We start from the raw sequence: 19,370 nt of genomic DNA on the forward strand, positions 1-19,370 counted from the left end.
AAGAATAACTCCATGCAGAAAGCATAGACAGTATTTTCAGTACAATCAGCAGAAATTTGCCTGAACCTAGAGAACAAGAGGTCTGTCGGAGTAGAAGAGGCAAGAAAAATCCAAATAGGAAAAACAAGGAGGAGGGGGAACTCCCTACATCATATCACAGTTAAAACACTAAATACATAGCACAAGGAATGTAAATAAGAGAGAAAAGGAACATATATTAAGAGTGGCAAGAGAAAATAGGTTACATATAAGGGCAGGCCCATAAGTGTAACAGCCAAACTTGCATGTGGGCCAAGCAAGCCCAGCCACAATGCTGGCACACACAGCTGATATTTCCTCCTGAGCCAGCCTAGAATCTGCCTGCACGCATAGAAACAGCTGATGCTGGAATCAGGAATGGAGCGAGCCAATGAGAAAGAGACAGCACCACATCTGACTACTTGAGAGCCAATGAGATTCTGGGAGGTGGGTATAAAGGTTTGCCCAGTTCTTACAATAAATGAGTCTACTTTTGCCATTTGCCTGACTCCCGAGTCTGCTCATTGACTCTTTGCCTTCTTACCTCCACCCCAAGGGTCTTAGTTGGGTTTGCAAGCAATACTCACAAAAGAAACTTACAAACCCAGAAGGGCAGAGAAAGACGCATTCTAAGTCTTGAAAAACCTCGGCTGACAACCCAGGCTTCCATACCCTGCAAAATTATCTTTGCAATTGGTGTAGAAATAAAAACATTAATGATTTTTTTTTTAAAAAAAAAAAAGCATGCAAAAAAAGTTGTGACTGCTAAGTCATCTCTGGAGAAAATATTGGGCAGAATTTTTCAAGCTGAAGAAAACGATAAACACAGTCAGGGACAGTGGAGACAAAAAATTAAAGGGGGCATGATCATAGCTAAATAAGTGGGGACCAAGAAAACACGAACCACTACAAAATCAACAAAATGACATAAATTATTACACACCTTTAAATAATAACTCTTCGATGTCTTAGTTTCCGAATCATAAGACACAGACTAGCATATTGAGCAAACAAACCAGAACCTATCTAGTTTCTGCCTCCAAGAAACACACTATGCCTTCAAAGAGAGATTCTGGGTTAGGGGAAAGGGATGAAAAAAAGATATTCCACGGAATGGGAGTCAGTATCTTGACATTTCATACAATCGACTTGAAATCAAATTAACTCATAGGCGACCAAGAAGGTCACACACTGATCAGTGGAATAATCCATCAAAAAGGCATTTCATTTCTGTAAATTAATTATATAAGGAAAAGTAAGACAAGAGCAATTTAGATAACAGAAACCACAAACCAACTTTCCTTCTTTTAAAAAAAGGACATTACAATTCTAAATATTTACACAACAAACATAGAGACACACAGTTTCATAAGACACTACATAAAGTCACAAATAAACCTTAACACAGTAATAATAAGTGATTTCAGTATCCTACTTTCATCAATAAAGAGGCCATCCTAACCAAAAAAACATGGAAATCAAGAAGTCATATGACATCCTAGATAAAATGGACTTAATAGATGCCTACAGAACACTGTATCCAAGTACTACAGAAGATACATTTTTCTCGGAAGCCAATGGAACTTTCTCTGAAGTCAGGTCACATATTAGGACACAATGCAAGTGGATTACTTTTCGGTTACTATGTAAAATATCATGACCAAAACCAGAGGGACAGAGTCCATGATGGCAGGGAAGCCATGGCTTGGTGGCACTTGCAGGAATCCGACTGATTATATTTTCACTGCATGGTGGTTTGAAAGGAAATGACCCCCATAGGCCTATAGGGAGTGACACTAATAGGAGTTGTGGCCTTGTTGGAACAGATGTGGCTTTGTTGGAGGAAGTTTATCACTGGGGGTGGACTCTGAGGGCACAGATGCTCAAGCCAGGCCCACTGTCTCGCTGATCCAGATATAGAACTGGTTACCCCTCCAGCACCAGGTCTGCCTGAGTGCTCCATGCTTCCTCACAATGATAATGGACTAAACCTCTGAACCGAAGCCAGTCTCAGTTAAATGTTGTCTTATATAAGAGTTGCCATGGTCATGGTGTCTCCTCACAGCAATAGAAAGACTAACTAAGACTCAATCACACACAGGAAGCAAAAGAAGAGAAGAGAAGTGGAACAGACGACAAACTTCAACCATCCCCATACCACCAGTGACACACTTCCTCCAGTAAGGCTCCACCTCCTAAAGGTTTATTACTACAAACTGGAAACCAAGTGTTAACATACACGATCCTGTAAGGGACATTTTAAAATTCAAACCACCACAGTAAGTCTCAACAAATATGTGAAAATAGAAATAGCTTCTTGTGTCATATCTGACCATATGGAGTAAAGCAAGAAATCAACAGCAAGAGAAAGAACAGAAAATTTACAGACTTATGGAGATTACAATTGAATGATGAGCAGGTTACTAAAGAAATCAAGAAGGAAATTAGATTATTCCCAGAACTGAAAGAAAATAAAGACACACCCAGACCTATGAGACATAAAGAAAGCAGTTCTAAGAGGGAGGTCACCGCTGTAAGTACCTACATTTAAAAAGTCAGAGATTTCTTGCACAGATGACTTAAGGATTCACCTTAGAGCCTTGAGAAAATAAAGAACAAGGCAAACCCAACAGCGGTACACAAAAGGAAATAATTAAGACCATGAAAGAAATTAATGAAAGAAGTAATTAAAAACACAAAATCAATGAAACAAAGAGTTGGTTCTTTCAAAAGCTAAAAGTGACAAATTATTAGCTAACCCAACCAGATGTGTGTGTGGGAAGAGAGAGAGAGAGAGAGAGAGAGAGAGAGAGAGAGAGAGAGAGAGAGAGAGAGAGAGAGAGAGGAGAGGAGAGGAGAAGAAAGAGAAGAGAAGAGAAGAGAAGAGAAGAGAAGAAAGAGAAAGAGAAGAGAAGAGGAGGGCATGTTAATAAAACTAGCAAAGAAAGGAGGAAGGTTACAACAGATACCAAGGAAATTCAGAGAATTGTTAAGAACATACCTTAACAACTTAAATTCCACTAAACTAAAAAAACAAAAAACAAAAGCAAAACCAACAAAATCTCCTAAAGAAACAGATGACTTTCTAGATGAGTATGACCTACTTATCAAAGTTAAATCAAGAGAGATCAGTAATTTAAATAGGTCTATAGAAAGTAATAAGATTCAAGCAGTATAATAATAATAATAATAATAATAATAATAATAATAATAATAATAATAACAATAAAGTAAAGGTTCAGGTGGATTCACTATAGAATTCTAGCAGACCTCTGCAAAAAACTAACACCAATCCTATCAAATAATTCTATAAAACAGAAAAGGAAGCAAGGTTTCTAAACTCATTATACAAAGCCAATATTACCATATTACTCTGATATCCTAATAAAATATCATCTCTTTGTCTCTGTCTGTCTCTGTTTCTCTGTCCTTCTCTCTCTCTGTCTCTCTGTCTCTCTCTCTGTCTCTCTCTCTCTCTCATAATACTGGTCAGTTTTTCTAATAAACACAGATGATAAAATTCCCATTAAAATATTTGCAAACTAGGGGTTGGGGATTTAGCTCAGTGGTAGAGCGCTTGCCTAGCAAGCGCAAGGCCCTGGGTTCGGTCCCCAGCTCCAAAAAAAAAATATTTGCAAACCGAATTCAAGAACACATCTAAATGATCATTCATCGTGATCAAGTCAGCTTGAAGGGTAGAGATGGCTCAAAGCATGTAAATCAGTAACTGTGATGCATCTGCCTCACACATGAATTCAAGTACAGAAACTGCATGGCCATTTAATAGAAGCAGAAAAACTTTTGACAAAATGCAACCAACGTTCTTTCATAATAAAAGCCCTGACAAAACTAGGAATACAGGAAAATGTAGGATAAACTACAGCCAACATTGTGTTTAATGAGGAAAAATCTAGAAGCATTTCCACTAAGCTCAAGAACAAGACAAGAATGTCCACTCTTTCCACTCCCGTTCAATATAATATTTCAAGTCTTAGCTAGGACACTAAGACGAAAGAATGAATGAAAGGGGACACAAGCAGGAAAGGAAGAAGTCAGCATACATGACTTTGCAGATGACATGAATGGCTTCAAAGGCTCCACCAGGAAATCCTTAGAGCTGACAGGATACCCATCAAAGTGGCGACTCACAAAGATCCCAATAGCCTTTCTTTATCCCAATGGTTCTTAGAGCTGAGCTACTCTATATGCGCCACACCAACCCAACATTTTTAACCACAGGAAAACTGGAGTTGAGAGTGGTAGATGATATTGGCATTCTGCATTTTCTCTTCCATTTATTATAACCATAAAGCTAGTCTAAAATGAAAGGCTATTAATTAATCAAAACAGGAGACTTGCTGGTGATGGATATGGGTGCAGAATAGAAAAGACAAACTTTAAATTAAGCCTGTGTCACTTTGCTCCTTACTGCCCCCACTAGCGCTGTGCCTTCACAGCGCTTCTTCCTGCTATCTGGTTTTTTACATAGCATATCCATGGGCCATGTTTCATTCGGGTATGCCTTTTCTAGGTGACCGAGGGGAGAGGATGCACATGGAACATGAAAACCTTCTCCTTGGTCATGTCCAGAAGACCAATGGAGTAGCGCTCGCAGTTCAGGTATGTTCTGACGGTGTACAGGGCCTTGTGAAACTGTCGCTCAACGTCAGTGAGCTCTTCGAACACTTTATTGGCTGACCACATAAGGATCTGGAAGAGAGCAAAGAAGAAGAGGTGGAAGAGGAGGAGGAGAAGGAGGAGGAGGAGGACGAGGAGGATGAGGAGGAGGAGGAGGAGGAGGTACAACAACAAACAAGAGGAAGGAGAGAGACAGAGACAGAAAGTGAATATTAGTTCAAAGAAAGCATGAAGTATATCAAAAAAAAATGAACACATCTCACAAGAAACTGCAGTTCTAGTTTGAACTACCAACAAACATTATGGGTTCTCTAAGTGGGGTGATGGGTAGACGTTTTCCAAACCATGGGATTATGAAAAGGAGGACACAGGATGGAGCCAGCACAAAGGACAAATGTTCTTAATCTTTTTTGAAGGTTCCAGTATCAGAGGGCTGCCACTGGCCCTCGTGGGAAGGAAGTCACATGACTCATCCATGCATCCTTAGCTACTCAGAGTTAACCTAACCTGGAAAGTCGGAATGGGGAGGGACCTAAATGCATTCATCCTAGGGCCCACTACTGTATTATACGAATGAGGGACCCGAAGATCATGGCTGCTGATATGCCTCTTTTAACCTCTATCCCAGGGAAACAATAAACCACAAATGAGTGATTCTTTTCTGATGGTGACCCAGGAACTAAAAGCTTTAAATGAGAACTAATGACTGTTTAATAATTATGCCAACTGTATGAGGTGGGTACTGTAATCATCGCATCATAGGTGAAGAGCCCGCAGGCACCCAGAACAGACTGAACAAGCCCAGCCGGTTGTGCATACAGATGGAGGACGGCTGGGTGGAAGGATGACTGTGAGAGGACACCTGGGACTACGGTTTGAGAATCTACTCCAGGTGACTTAAGCCCCACGAGGGATAAGAGGGTCCTGGCTTGCTGCTGTTTTTGGCTCCCTCTGCTAGAGTACACGAGCACGGGAGGACTACAGCTACTGTCCCATTACCTGGCTTCTCCGGGACTCCACACTGTACAGGTAACTGGTGTGCTGCAGCCTTAGAGCGACCGCAACAAAGCTGAGGTACTTGGAAAAGACCTATAGGTCACAGAGAGGAACAAGTTACGGTTGGGATCCCTTCCTTTGGTTGTACAAGTCACTTCCTGTGTGTCTGGCCAACCACCAGGTTAGCAGTACCTCCTCATCCTGTTTGGAAAACTCGGGAGCGTTGATTTTGTTCACTGCCATGACCACAGCAAGAACCTCCTTGCCCGTCATGATGGGGACTGCCAGCAGGTTCCTGGTGACATATCCAGTTTGCTTGTCCATAAAGTCAGAAAAATGGCTGTTCTGAAGAGAAAAAAGAAAGTTCACGTGTTTGCCAAAATAGGTCGGAACCGTAGAGCCTAAGACGCGCTCTATTTAAAATCCTACCAACAGATGGCTCCAGTTCAGTGGTTCTACCATTTTGGAATGCGCATTTCCCACTGAAGACGAAGCTTATCTGGATCAGGAGGAAAGAGGTGGTATCACAACCTGGTAGAAAGTGAGGTGCAAAGGAGATGAAAGGGGGAGCGGAGTTACAGTTGTATGTGCAGGGAGGGAAAGCTCGCTGGACATAGGGACGTTATTTAACTGCAAATGCAAAATGTACAGTTGGAACCACGAACCTCTCTAGCAAAACATGAGAAAAAAAAATCAACACGCCTTCAAGAGGACTGGTTCTCAACCTGTGGGTCGCAACCCCTTTGACAAACGTCTGCCTCCAAAAATATTTACACTGTGATTCATAACGTTAGTAAAAGTTCAGCTTTACTATAGTTTCCTGTAAGTTTATTTTCCTAGCTCTATGTGATGTCTTAACCTTTAACATTGTCTCTTAGAGACTTCCCTCCACAGTGAGGCATGTAGCTGTGGACTCCACTTTTGGATTCTCAGCCGACACTCCATGCTTGTACCTGTGTGGGCTGAGCTGTCCTCTAAGGAACAGTCGGTCCACAGTTCTCTCTGTGAACAATTTGTCCCTGGCATTCCTGCTTTTGATTTTTTGAGATTTTCAGAATGAAGGCCCCTTTGGCTGGAGGAACAAGTCTTATGAAGTTTTTATTTAAGCAGATTTGTTTTGGAAATGTTAATTTTTTTTATTTTTGAAGACAATCTGTTTTTATTTTTATCGAAAATAGATTTTTCCCCTCATGTAATGTTTCCTGAATATGGTTTCCCTTCCTCTGTTGCTTCCAGCTCCTCCCCACTTTGCCTCCAGTCCAGATCCGCCCTCTTTCTGTCTCTCGTTTGAAAACAAACAGGCTTCTAAGGGAGAATAATATGATACGATATGATATGATATGATAAAACAAAAACTAACACATTAGAAGAGGACAAAACAAAATGAAACAAAAAACAGAAAGCACAAGAAACAGAGACCCACTTGTTCATACACAAATCACATAAAATCATTAAACTCGTATATATATATGACAATCCCTGATACATTATAAGTCAAGGAACTTCTTAAGGACAGCACTGAGGTCATCTTGTTGGCTGTCCACTGCTGGCCATGTGGGCTACCATTTACAGTAGCTTGTTTCCCCCGTGAGACTCCTTTGGAGGAAAATACATTTTCATTTGCAAGTGGCTATCAATTGGAGATAGCTTCTGAGGGATGGGGGCCTGTGTCCATTTCTCCTTTCAGCTCTAGGACCCCATCTGGTGCAGACCCATGAGGCCCTGTGTGTGCTTGCTGCCTCGGTCTGTGCGTGCATACGCATTCGTCTTGTTAGGGAGCCTTGCTTTCTTGGTGTCCTCCATCCCCTCCAGCACTTGCACTTTTTCCATCTCCTTTTCTGCAGCTACTCTTGTCACCCTGAGACGATTGGATAGAGACACCTATTTTTAGGGCTGAATGTTCCAGGCTCTCTCATTGTCTGGATAATGTCTGGCTGTGGATCTCTGTACTTGTTCCCATCTGCTACAGGAGGATGCTTCCCTGACGAAGGCTGAGCGAGGCATTGATCTATGAGTATAGCAGAATGTCGTTAGGAGTCATTTTATTCCTAGGATTTTGTTTTGTTTTCAGAACAGTGGTTTTTGGTTTTTATCTTGGGTCCCTGGGACATCTTCTTGCAGGTTCTTGGTTGCCTAAGCAGTGTCAGCTATGGGTTCCATCTCATGGAGTGGGCCTTAAGTCAAACGAAACATTGCTTGGTTACTCCCACAAGGTTTGTGCCACCATTGCCCTAGTGTATTTTGCAGGCAGGACACCACTGTAACTAACGGGTTGGTGGCTGGGTTGGGGTTTGCATTTCTCTTTTGGTAGGGTGCGGAGTACCTTCCTGTGCCGAAGATACTAGAACATAGGAGTGAAGGCTTTACATAAGCACCAGCTCAACACCTCCATGTTTAATAAGTTGTGCAGTGTTGTCTTAAACAATGGGCCCTTGAAGTCAGTTTGTGGAGGGCAACTCAAAGACTTGGCAACAACCTGATTGTTTGGGGGCTTCCCATGGGATCCATTAGCCAAGAACTCAATTAGATGCCACCCAGTCTCAGTATTAGAAGCTTCATTTGGTGACAAGAAAGGGCCATCTGGGGCTCTGTGTCCACCATTATTTGGCCATCTCATTTAGATCACCGCCATATATGTATATAAGCTTCTATTGAATTAGGTTTCCATACTACGCCTCAAATGGCCCTTAATTTTAGCTGTCTCTCCCCACATTCCCTCCCTTATCCCCCTCTTCCTTCCCCCCCCTCTCTCTCTGCTTGATCCTTCTGTCCCAGCCCCTGCCCCAATCTACCCATAACTACTATCCTATTTCCACCTCCTGTGGAAATCGACTCTGTCCACCCCTAGTCCTTGACTCTATCCCTAACCTCTGTGCTTCTGTGCATGCAGCTTGATTATCACTGAATTAATAACTAATATCAGTACATACGTGAATACATACCATGTGTGTCTTTCTAGTCTGAGATACCTCACTCTGAATAATTTCATTTTCTAGTTCAATCCATTTAACTGGGGATTTCATGATTTCAGTTTTTTAAAATGGCCGAGTAATGCTCTATTGTGCAAATGTATGGCGGCTTCCTTATCCAATCATCTGCTGAGGGACGTGTAGGTCGTTTCCAGTTTGTGGCTATTATGAATAGAGCAGCAATGAACGTGGTTGAGCAAGCATGTTTGTGGTAGGATGAAGCATCTTTTGGGTAGATATTCAAGAGGTGTAGCTGGGTCTTGAGGTAGATCTATTCCCATCTTGAGGAACCGCCACACTGATCGCCACAGTGGCTGTACAAGTTTGCACTCCCAGCAGCAATGGAGGTCACCTTACTCCACCTCCTCGCCAGCATGAGCTGTCACTTGCTTTATTGATCATTGCCATTCTGACTAGAGTAAGATGAAATCTTAAAGCAGTTTTGGTTTGCTTTTCTCCTGATAACTGAGGATGCTCAACATTTCTTGATGTGTTGATCAGCCACTGGCATTTCCTCTTTTGAGAAATCTCTGTTTGGCACATTTTAAAAATTGAGTTAATTGTTTTCTTGAGATCTAGCTCTTTTTTAGTTCTTTATTTATTTTGGATACTAACCCTCTCATTCTGTAGCCTGCTACTTTGTCTGAGGTTGTTCTGTCATTCTTTCTTTCTTGAGTTTTTATGCAGTTGGATATCAGGGTAGATGTGGCCAGAGAATCACCTGGGCAAGGTTCCTTCTGTTTCTGTTGTGGAATAATCTGAGGAGCATTGGCCTTAACTCTCCTGAGAGAGTCTGGTAGGATTCTACACTAAAACCATCTGGCCCTGGGCTTTTATGGTTTGGAAACTTTTAATTCACCGGGAACTTCTATTTCACTGGGGTGAGGGGTTATAGGTCTGTTTAAATTGCTCTCCTGACCTTGATTTAACTTTCATTTTTTAAAGGTTTGCCAATTTGGTGGAGTTTTTTAAAGTATGTCCTTGTGATTCTCTGGATTTCCCTGGTGACTGTTGTGGTCACCTCCTTTTCATTTCTAGATTTAAATTGGATCTTCTCTCTCTGCCTTTTAGTTAATTTGGATAAGGTTTTGATTTTGCTGATTTTTCCAAAGAACCAACTCTTTCATTGTTCTTTCTATTTTTTGTTTGTTTCTAATTTAATCTTATTTCAATAAATAGTTTTACTATTTCTTGTCATCTACTCCTTTTGGGTGTGATGTATTCCTTTTGTTCTAGAACAGTGTTTCTCAACCTATGAGTTTCCACCCTTTTGGGGGTCACATATCAGATATCCTGCATATCAAATATTTACATTAGGATCTATAACAGTAGCAAAATTATAGTTACAAAGTAACAATGAAATAATTTCATGGTTAGGGGGTCACAGTAACATAAAGAACTGTATTAAAGAGTCCCAGGATTAGGAAGGTTTAGAACCACTGATCTAGAATCTAGAATCTAGAACTTCTAGGAGTGCTGTTAATTACTAGAATGAGATCACTCCAATTTTTTAATGTAAGCATTTGGTGCTATGAACTTGCCTCTTAGAGTCACCTTGTGTCCCGAAAGTTTGGGTATGTTGTGTATTTGTTTGTTTGTTTGAGACACGGTTTCTCTGTGTAGCCCTGGCTTTCCTGGAAGGAAATAATTCTGTAGGTCAGGCTGACCTCAAACTCACAGAGATCCGCCTGCTTCTGCCTTCCTGGGTGCTAGGATTAAAGGCTTGCTCCATCACCACTCAGTGATTGATTTTTTTCTTTTCTTTTTAAAGACAGGATCTCACTATGTAGCCCTGGTTGGTCTGGAATTTGCTATGAAGATCAAGCTGGCCTTGAACTCTGAGATCCATCTGCCTTGGCCTCCCAAGTACAGACTGGCATATGTCACCATGTCTTGCACATTAAAAATTCCTACCCCTTCAACTGTGTGAAAAGGTCACCTTACCTCTGTCAATACTTACAGGTTCCTCAAAGGCCATCTCAAGCTAAAGTCTTTCCTTTCATAATTTTTTTTTTGAGAGAAGAGGAAAAAACTGGATCTTGGATATACCTCCTATAGGAGCTGCAAAGGTAATGTTGGTGACTAGCATGACAAGAGTTGAGGTAAATTGGGGGATGTAAGTGCTCAAAATCAAGATAAATGGGTTGTGGAGGCATTTATATGCTCTGTAATTCCAGAGAACACTCTCTAGAACGATGAAACTCTGGCCCAAAATACGTGGGGGTTTTTGTTTGTTCGTCCATTCATTTTTTTAAATGGAATTATTTTCATTTCCTTATTGGTTATATTTCTAGAAGCAGCACAGACCTTGGAGTCTGCTCTGTCTAGTTTCCCAAAGTGAAAATGTGAGAGTTCACTGGAGTGTGGTTTACAGGCTGGAATTCACACCCAGACAAAGGCCTCAAAGGCCAATGTCACTCACTGTTCAAGTCAGAGCATCAATTCATAGTTGTGCCATGGGAGACCCCATCAGGTAGATCAGATTGCTGTAACCTTTAAAATCCAAGCATCTACATTCCACACATGATTTAGGTATTTAGATGTGCTGTGTAATTCCCATGCTCAACCTAGGACGCAGGGCTGCTTTGGGAGATCTTTGGAATGGGCCTGCTCATGAAACAAATGGGGGTGCTGGGCAATTGGCTGCCTCTCCTCACCCATATATAGTATGATCTTTCTGAGAGAACACCATTTCCTTTGCAGGCTGCATGCATGAGAGAGAAGGTTCTGGAATAAGCTTTCTGGTTTCCCTGTTTTCCTAGCTCTGTGATCCTATTCTACCCTCTGTGTCTGTCTTGTCTTTCTTTTCCTTTTTTGTTTTTTGTTTTTCTTTTCAAGACAGGGTTTCTCTGTGTAGCCCTCGCTGTCCTGGAATTCATGCCGTAGATTGAACTCAGAGATCCACTTGCCTCTGCCTCTGAGAGCTGGGATTAAAGATGCAAACCACTATTGCGTGATTCCGTGTTTTCTAATCTAAAACAGCCAAGTGGTGCTGCGTCAAGTCCAGAGTTCACAGTGTGAAAATGGAGAGACACACCATTGGCAGAAAGGTCTTGCGCACATCAGACACTGGATAAACACGGAAAAGAGAAGAATGCCCCGCCCCCAGCATGCACTAGATAAACACGGAAAAGAGAAGCCTCCCCCTACACCCATTCACAGGAAGGAGCAGCAGTTCTTTCCCCGTGGTGTCTGCTTTGCTTCCTAGTCCTCACTTTTCTCACCAGTTCTAGTCACAGAAGAAGTTAGGTACTCAGCAGGGTAGAGGCATCCTGTGCCCGAGGTTCCCTTCCTGTAGGAGCCGGTGCTCTGCTGGGTGCCACAGTGCTCTGCTGGCCCCTTTACCTATTACCTCTGCTCCTGCGCCATCCTCACCCTTGGTCAGAATGTCTCCAAACTCCTTTAGGTTCTTTCTCTTGATTCGCTGCTTAGATGCTACTTCCTTCAACACTGTTACCCATTACAGCTTCTATCAGCTTCCTTTTACGCAGCGGTCACACGCACAAACTGAGAAAAATGGAACTCCAAAAACGTAGCCCGGCGATCGGAGGTAGGTAGTGTGTCTTTCCAAACACGTGTCCCACTTGACATTACTTTAATATAGGTACCAAAGTCAAGCATGGGCTCCCAAATACTCTTGGGCCATTTGAAAAGGTGACTTTTAACTTTCAAAATTTAGTGCTAACTTGTTAGCACATCTGAAAACTGCCCATCAATGTAGGGAGGGAGGCTTTCTAGACTTTTTTTAAGTTTATTTTGTTCTACAGACTCCCAAATTCTCCCAAAGTTGTTTTTCCAAAGAAGGTCCCGAAAACAACTGGAGGACGCGGGAGCAGTAAGACACCACTTCCGCTAACTCAGTGGGTCTAAAGGCCAGAACTTACTTAAACACTGCTAACTCTTGAGGTCAGGAGGCAGAAGAGGAGGCAGGAAGGGGAAGAGAGAAGGGGGGAAATGGGTCTATAAACATCCAGTTAATTATTGAAAACATCAGCCTCGTGCAGCCTTCTCCCAACCAGTCTGATGGAGCAGCGCCTAAGCAGATAACCGGCTTCCCCAACAGGAAAAGAAGCCGCGTAAGGGGAGCATCTCTCAGATTCCTGTTGTTGAAAGTTTTCCCCCTCTTAACCTAGTTTCAACCACGGACAATCACTGATCCTTTTATTTGACCTTGCCTGCCAGGTCTCCGAACTCCTGCTCACATCAAGATAATCATACGTTCGCTGTGGTTAACTGAGCGAGTACTGCAAGTCAACCATTTTATTTGATTGTCTCCATTCTCAGGGGTGGACACTCAGTCCATTACAGTGACCTCAGAGCATTGCCACGGCTTCCCTGTTACCCCCTTTTAGGGCCTCCACGGTCAGGAGTAACCAACTCTGCATCTTTGTCTGGGTGTTACCTACTGACCACACACGCCTCTCGTCTGGGTAGCAGTGTAGACACGGGTGATTGTGGTCAGTGGTGTGTTGAGGAGGGAAGGCCTTGGGAACCTTGGTCTGGAGGAGACACTGTTCTAGGACCTCAAACTTCCCATCTGACACAGGAAAGGGTGGAGCTACAGAGTCACCAAGCCTTGCCATCTCATATCTCCCACATTTAACGGGAAGGTCTCTTCATCCTCCTGCATCTGCTCACCCAATAGACCTGTGGTTTTCAGCACTGGTTACCTATTAGTACCACCTGAGGAGCCCACTTCCCAAATGGAGTCTGCTATAGCCGTTCTGTTGGGAGTCGCAAGCATTCGTATTATTAATTGGATTTAATGTATAGCCGGAGTCGAAAAGTATCACGCTAGCGAGCGGACGAAGGGCTTATAATCTACAGGGACAGCAAATGAGATGTCTGTCTCCCACTGAGCTCAGTATGTCCGTCTTTACCATTCATGCCTCCCCATCCTGTTCCGCACCTCTAGGGAAGGAAAAGGGAGATGTTTTCTTCCTGAGCTCACCATCCTTAAAGCAAGGCTCTGGGGACAGACAAGACAGCTCAGGGACACAGCAACATCTCGTTGCTATCTCCTCCCTACCAGAAATCATTTTACCCCGTTCTCCTTAGGGGGGAAAAGGTCTTAGAAAAAAAATGTGCACGTCAGATTCTGAAGCCTTTGCAATCGTGGAGATGGGAGGAAGCGGGTTCTCATTAGAACATTCCAGGTGTCCGGACATAGCCTGTTAGCTGGGGTCAAGAGAAGCTGTCTTCAGAGCACACATCAACCCTTGTACCTGAGGAGCGCCCTGCAGTTGTTTGCAGAGCGGTGCTAATGTTTGACACACTGATTCCCCCGTGTCTGTGCGAGCCTTCTGTAATCAGCTTCAGGAGGGATTTGGAGATTAGCTCCAACCTCTCAGCTGCCCTTAGTCACGAGCCAGGTTATGGACTCTGCACAGAGCACTTCAGGGGCTGCCCTCTGACTCATCTTCTCCATCCGTGCTGACCCCTTCTGTCAATAGTAAATCACAGGAGTGGGGTGTAGGCAGGAAAACAGAAGGCAGAAACCGAGGCGTGTGATCTCTCCGTGCTGCCAAAGGACCAGGAGAGGCGCGGTGGTCAGAAGAAAGAGTTGATTTCCTGTTTTCACAAGGAGCATAGACACCAATGCCTTGTCCTAGCACTGTGCAGACTTGGTCTTTAGCGAAGTGCACATGCCTCCTTAAAGGATCGGAATCCAGGACAATTGGAATTTGTGACCATCACAGTTGTGGGGGAGGGGCCAATTACACTGACTCGCCTGAATACGCATTTGTTATGATTCAAATAAAATATTTTAACATTTGAATAGTAGAAATGCTCCCCCCCCAATGTGGACCTATAGATGAAAGAATCTGTTTGTGAGCCAGTTTATTCCAGAACAATCTCCAAGGGTTGTGACTAGAGGCATGGAAAGGCTCCCTGTGCTAGGCCAGCCTTCACTGTGCTGACTACTGGTGGTCTTGGCAGGATAAGTCTCTGAAGCAATGGAGGAACACACTAGGCCTAGTCAGGAATATCTGACAAAAATTCACATCAAGACTCACTTGCACCAAAATGCTGTATCCGCCTTCTCTGAAATCCCAGTTCTACTGGTACTTTACCCTTCGGTTCCCCCTTGCCCCTCTACTTCTGCCCCACTACAGGGAGGGGCCACCTACCTTTTTGACATCTGAGACATTAAGGGCTTTCTTCACATGAGCGACCCAGCCAACTATCCCAATGTCCAACGGAAATACAACTTCTCTGTTAGGGGCCACGAGGTTGTCCTCAAACTTAGAAGTTGGGGTGACGTTCAGCAGCCTGGAGGCCACCTCCGGTATGCCGTTTCTTGATCGGCACGAGAACATACTGCAGCATTCAGCCTGTAGAAGCCGAGCCAGCCTCTGCAGGGCCCTGTGAGCCACCTGCTCGGCGCTTCCTGTCTCGTCCTGCATATGCTGTAGTAGCTCCAGGCACAAGGCCGACTCCTCCACCTGTGTCATCCCGGGGAGAGACAAGCCAGCCTGGACCCCCGCATGGCTGTTTTTGAAGATCGCCCCCGGTGTCTCCACCCGCAGCTTCTTGTCAAAGTACTCCTTGGCAAAACAAGGGTTCTCCTCCAGGTAGCGCTCCACGGCATCTTGGCTGATCTCCCCCATGTTGTGGCTTGTGTTGCTGCTGCTACCCAGAGCGGAGGGTTCCTCAGAGCGATACCCTGAGCAGCATAACGAGGAAATACATCCTGGTCAAAAATCACCAAGGAAGCCGCATTAAATCCCCAAAAGAGAAGCAGGAAGGTTGCTTAGTAGTTCTTCCAAGCTGCCTGGGATGCACGAGATCTTGGCTTATGGGAGGCAGGAAGCAGTGGATTAAGGAGTGCTTTAAGTCACAAAATCCTCAACATTTTTAGCTTCTAAGTCCTCAGAGACTCTTTGAGCAGCCGGGCAGGAGTCAGGTGGCAGTGTCTATCCCAGAAGAATAACTCAGCCTCTGCCCACAGCCAGGAAGAATCGCCACTGCTCCACCGGTTACCTTATAACAGCGCAGGCAGCGCCTTTAAATTGCTCTTCCGTGATAGCTATTGGGGTGGTTTGTGTACAGACATCAAGTACTTAGGGGTTTTGTTTCTATGCATATAGCAGCTTTAACCATTTCAGTGAGCATGGGTCAGGGAGACAGAAGGTTTTAGTTTCCATGTAACACACACATTCACACACACACACACACACACACACGCACAAACGCATGCACGCACGCATGCACACGCACACGCACACGCACATGCACACACACACAAAACTCTTCCCGATTCTTGAAAGCCCTTTGAACCCCTGGGCTGTTCTCACTACTCTTCCCTAAAAGTCTCCCTTCTCAACGGCCTCCATTTTAGAAAGCTTGGTCTTAGAACCTTTCAGGGAACAAAACTGACGTTTACTACTAAGAGACTTAAAGGTATATAGTTTTAAAAATAACATTTGGCTGCAGTCTAAGTGCAAAGTAACCACAGATTTTGATTGCCTGTCAAGGACATGACTACAGAAGTGACCCATGTTGTCCCTAACTGGCTCTTCTACCACTAAGCATATTAGGCAGGATTTGTTTTCAGTAATAGTAACTGGGCATCAAGCTTCATTCCAACTCTGAGGAAGCGTCTTACATCTACAGTACATGAGCTGTGTCTTCTGTTGCTAGGATCCTCGCCATCTCAGAGGCTGCAAGAGAGCAGAGTACACAGAGCTACTAAGTTTTGTTTAATGTTTATTTTATCAAGCTTTAATATCTATTAAGTACATTTCCTCAAGCAACGCCATCACACATCCTAAATCAAATGAAACATTTTCTGAACCAGTTGGCTTGCCTATTTAAGGGCTGACTCCAAGTCTCGATGAATCTTTTAACTGTCTCAATAAAGCTTAAAACATCGCAAGACATGAAATGAAAAAGAATGAATACCAGTTGTTAGTGTATCCTGAGATACACTTAGATCGGCTTCTAAAGGACAATGGGTAGGTCTCGTTTAAGTTTATAAATGCAAAGCTCTGCTTCACTAAAATATAGTAATCTCAGTAGTCACGGAAGAGAGAGGTTGAGGCTGCAGGGTTCAGGTCAAGAACAGAAATTCTTCATTTTCCCAAGGGGCAAGAACTCGTGCCAGCATTCAAAGTTATGCCCACTTATATAATGGTGATTCACTTGACACCCCAAACAATCTCGTAAGGTGCCCACATTTTCTTATTCCTGCTATACAGCACCCAAGTTCCCCCTCAGGAGGGCTTTTGTCAAGTAACTATTTCCTTCACAGCATCGTTAGATGCATTAGGTCCTAGTCAGGATAGGAAAGCCCTACATCAAACAACAGGCAGTGAGATTGGGTCAGTAAAAGGATAGCGGACAGAACAAGTGGAGATGAGCCTAGGAAGGTAGACTGAGTCCCAGTCACAGGACTTCAGAGGCTATGCTGGGGGGGGGGGCTTGAAGCTTTTGAAGTAGGAGAGGACTCTTCCTTACAGTTTAATCTGGTAGCAAGGGGATGCTGGATATGTAGAATAAGTTTGGAGGAGTTCCCTCTCTGTGGCTACCAAGGTATATCAACTTTTGAGACCACTTTGCTTACTGCTCTTACAGAGGACCAGAGTTCAGATCCCAGCACCCACGTAGATGGCTCATGACTTCAATTCCAGCGGACCCAATGCCTGACTCTAGCCTCTTCGAACACCTCATACATATGTGCATATACTCACACAGACATAAGCACACACACAAAAAGAGTTCTCTTGCTTTCACGCCTGCAAAATAGAAATAGAAGCATTGGCCCTTGAGAAGAAGAAATGACTCCATACCAATAGGAGATGGCGTGAGTTAATGGAAACCTTTAATATGCAAGCCCTAGGCAGAGAACCAGGTTCTCCTATAGGTGAAGCAATCATGAGGTTGAGCCAAGGCCAAATGTCCTGTATCTGGGCAGAGTTTTCCTCATCAAGAAGAAAATCCTTAGTGAGAAATGGTCACCCATATAACATCTCATATGGTTAACGTAGGCCTAATGTCAGGGGAGTATGGTTCCTTACACTGTGAAAAATCATTCTTTCTAATATTGGTTATTCTTTCCCGGTAGGTATTAAGATCATGAGGTGACTAAAATTAACTGCTCTTGGCTTTATTCCTCCATCATGACTCTGTGTTCTGCTCCAGGACTTCTTTCCCCATGACTCTTGACTGTCGTGTAGATGAAGAGACGGACCCACTTTTGAGAGCCAGCTGAGGCTCTGGTTCTCAAGAATTACATGAGCTTCAGAGGAACCCTGGCTCCTTTACTTTTCCTTCTTTCCTTCCTCCCCCGTCTTCCTTGCTTGCTTATTTTTGTCCTTCCTTTCTTCCTTCCTTCCTTCCTTCCTTCCTTCCTTCCTTCCTTCCTTCCTTCCCTCCCTCCCTCTCTCTCTCTTTCTTTTTTCTGAACTTCTTCCCTTTCCTTAATTTCTTTCCTCTCTCTCCTCTTTAACTTTTTCCCCTTCCTTCCTTCCTTCCTTCCTTCCTTCCTTCCTTCCTTCATTTCTTTTCTTCCCCACCCCTCTCTCCAGTTGTGTCACCTGTTGGGGAAGGATCAGGTTCTCACTGACTGTAGTCTTCCCTTTGGAAGCATGGGGGCTGCATTTTTCTTCTGCATTGACTCTCTTCTTTGAAAAATGTACACTGGTGAGGTGCAGCTTCTGCCTCTGGTCTCATCACACGGATGACGTGACAGAGCTTCAGGAGTCTTTGGCAGCTGGCCTATAGTCTCCTTTACCTAGTTGATTGTGGAAAGCAAAGACTAAACTATTTGGCTGTGACTACTTAAACTACTGGCATGACTGCGAATCATGGTTATTGAACACCCAGAATGTTGGTTGCACCAGTCTGGTACTTTTAACTTTTTTCTCCATTTTAAAAAAGATTTATCTTATTCTACATGTATGAATGTTTTCCCTGCGTGTATTTGTATTCACCACATGCATGGCTGGTACCTGCAGAAGTCAGAAGATGCTGTCAAATCCCCTTAGAATTGGAGTTATAGATAATTGTGAGCTGTCATGTGGAGTCTTGGAATTGAACCAGAGTTCTTTAAAAAAAAAAAAAGGTCTACATCACTGAACCATCTCTAGCTCCATGCACTTTTGACTGTTGTGTAACTTTTAGATAAAGCTCAGGTAAAACTCAAAGTCTTTAAAATAAATCCTGACTAGAGATACATTTTGTTGTTTGTTAAGCCAGTCCTTATAAATGCTGCCATCTTAGTCCGGGCTACTATTGCTGTGTGAGACACCATGACCGAAAGCAACTTGGAGAGGAAAGAGTTTATTTGGCTCACACTTCCACATCATAGTCCATCACTGAGGGAAGTCGGGACAGGAACCTAAACAGGGCAGGAACCAGGAGGCAGGAGCCGATGCAGAGGCCATGGAGGTGTGCTGCTTACTGGCTTGCTCCCTCTGGCTTGCTCAGTCTGCCTTCTTATAGAACCCAGGACCATCAGCCCCGGATTGGCGTCACCCACAATGGGCTGGGGCCTCCTCTATTGATCACTAATTAAGACGATACTCTACAGGCTTGCCTACAGCCTGATCTCAGCGAGGGTTTTCATGAGGTTCCCTCACTCTCAAATGACTCTAGCTTGTGTGTCAAGAGGGCATAAAACGAGCCAGCACAGCCACCGAAAACAGATCGCTAACTTAAGAATCGCTATCGATTTATAAATAAATGTGCGTTTGAACTTTGACTGTAGATGTTTAATGACTTTTAATCATAGGAAATGTATCATAG

The 19,370-nt window shown here is 43.7% G+C and overlaps 1 protein-coding gene across 3 annotated transcripts in view; it reads right to left on the reverse strand.

Moving 5' to 3' along the window:
- The window catches only part of Pde6c (phosphodiesterase 6C), a 56,435-nt gene extending 41,203 nt beyond the window's left edge, over positions 1–15,232 (reverse strand). For all 3 annotated transcript variants that reach the window (XM_032895487.1, XM_032895485.1, XM_032895486.1), the window contains exons 1-4: positions 14,753–15,232; positions 5,845–5,997; positions 5,656–5,745; positions 4,588–4,728 (exon numbers count right to left, since the gene is read on the reverse strand). In XM_032895487.1, coding sequence (XP_032751378.1) covers positions 4,588–4,728; positions 5,656–5,745; positions 5,845–5,997; positions 14,753–15,232 — 864 coding nt within the window. The remainder of the gene's footprint in view (positions 1–4,587; positions 4,729–5,655; positions 5,746–5,844; positions 5,998–14,752) is intronic.
- Between the last annotated feature and the right edge of the window lie 4,138 nt (positions 15,233–19,370).

Source organism: Rattus rattus, chromosome 2 (genome assembly GCF_011064425.1).
Source record: "Rattus rattus isolate New Zealand chromosome 2, Rrattus_CSIRO_v1, whole genome shotgun sequence".
Taxonomy (NCBI): domain Eukaryota; kingdom Metazoa; phylum Chordata; class Mammalia; order Rodentia; family Muridae; genus Rattus; species Rattus rattus.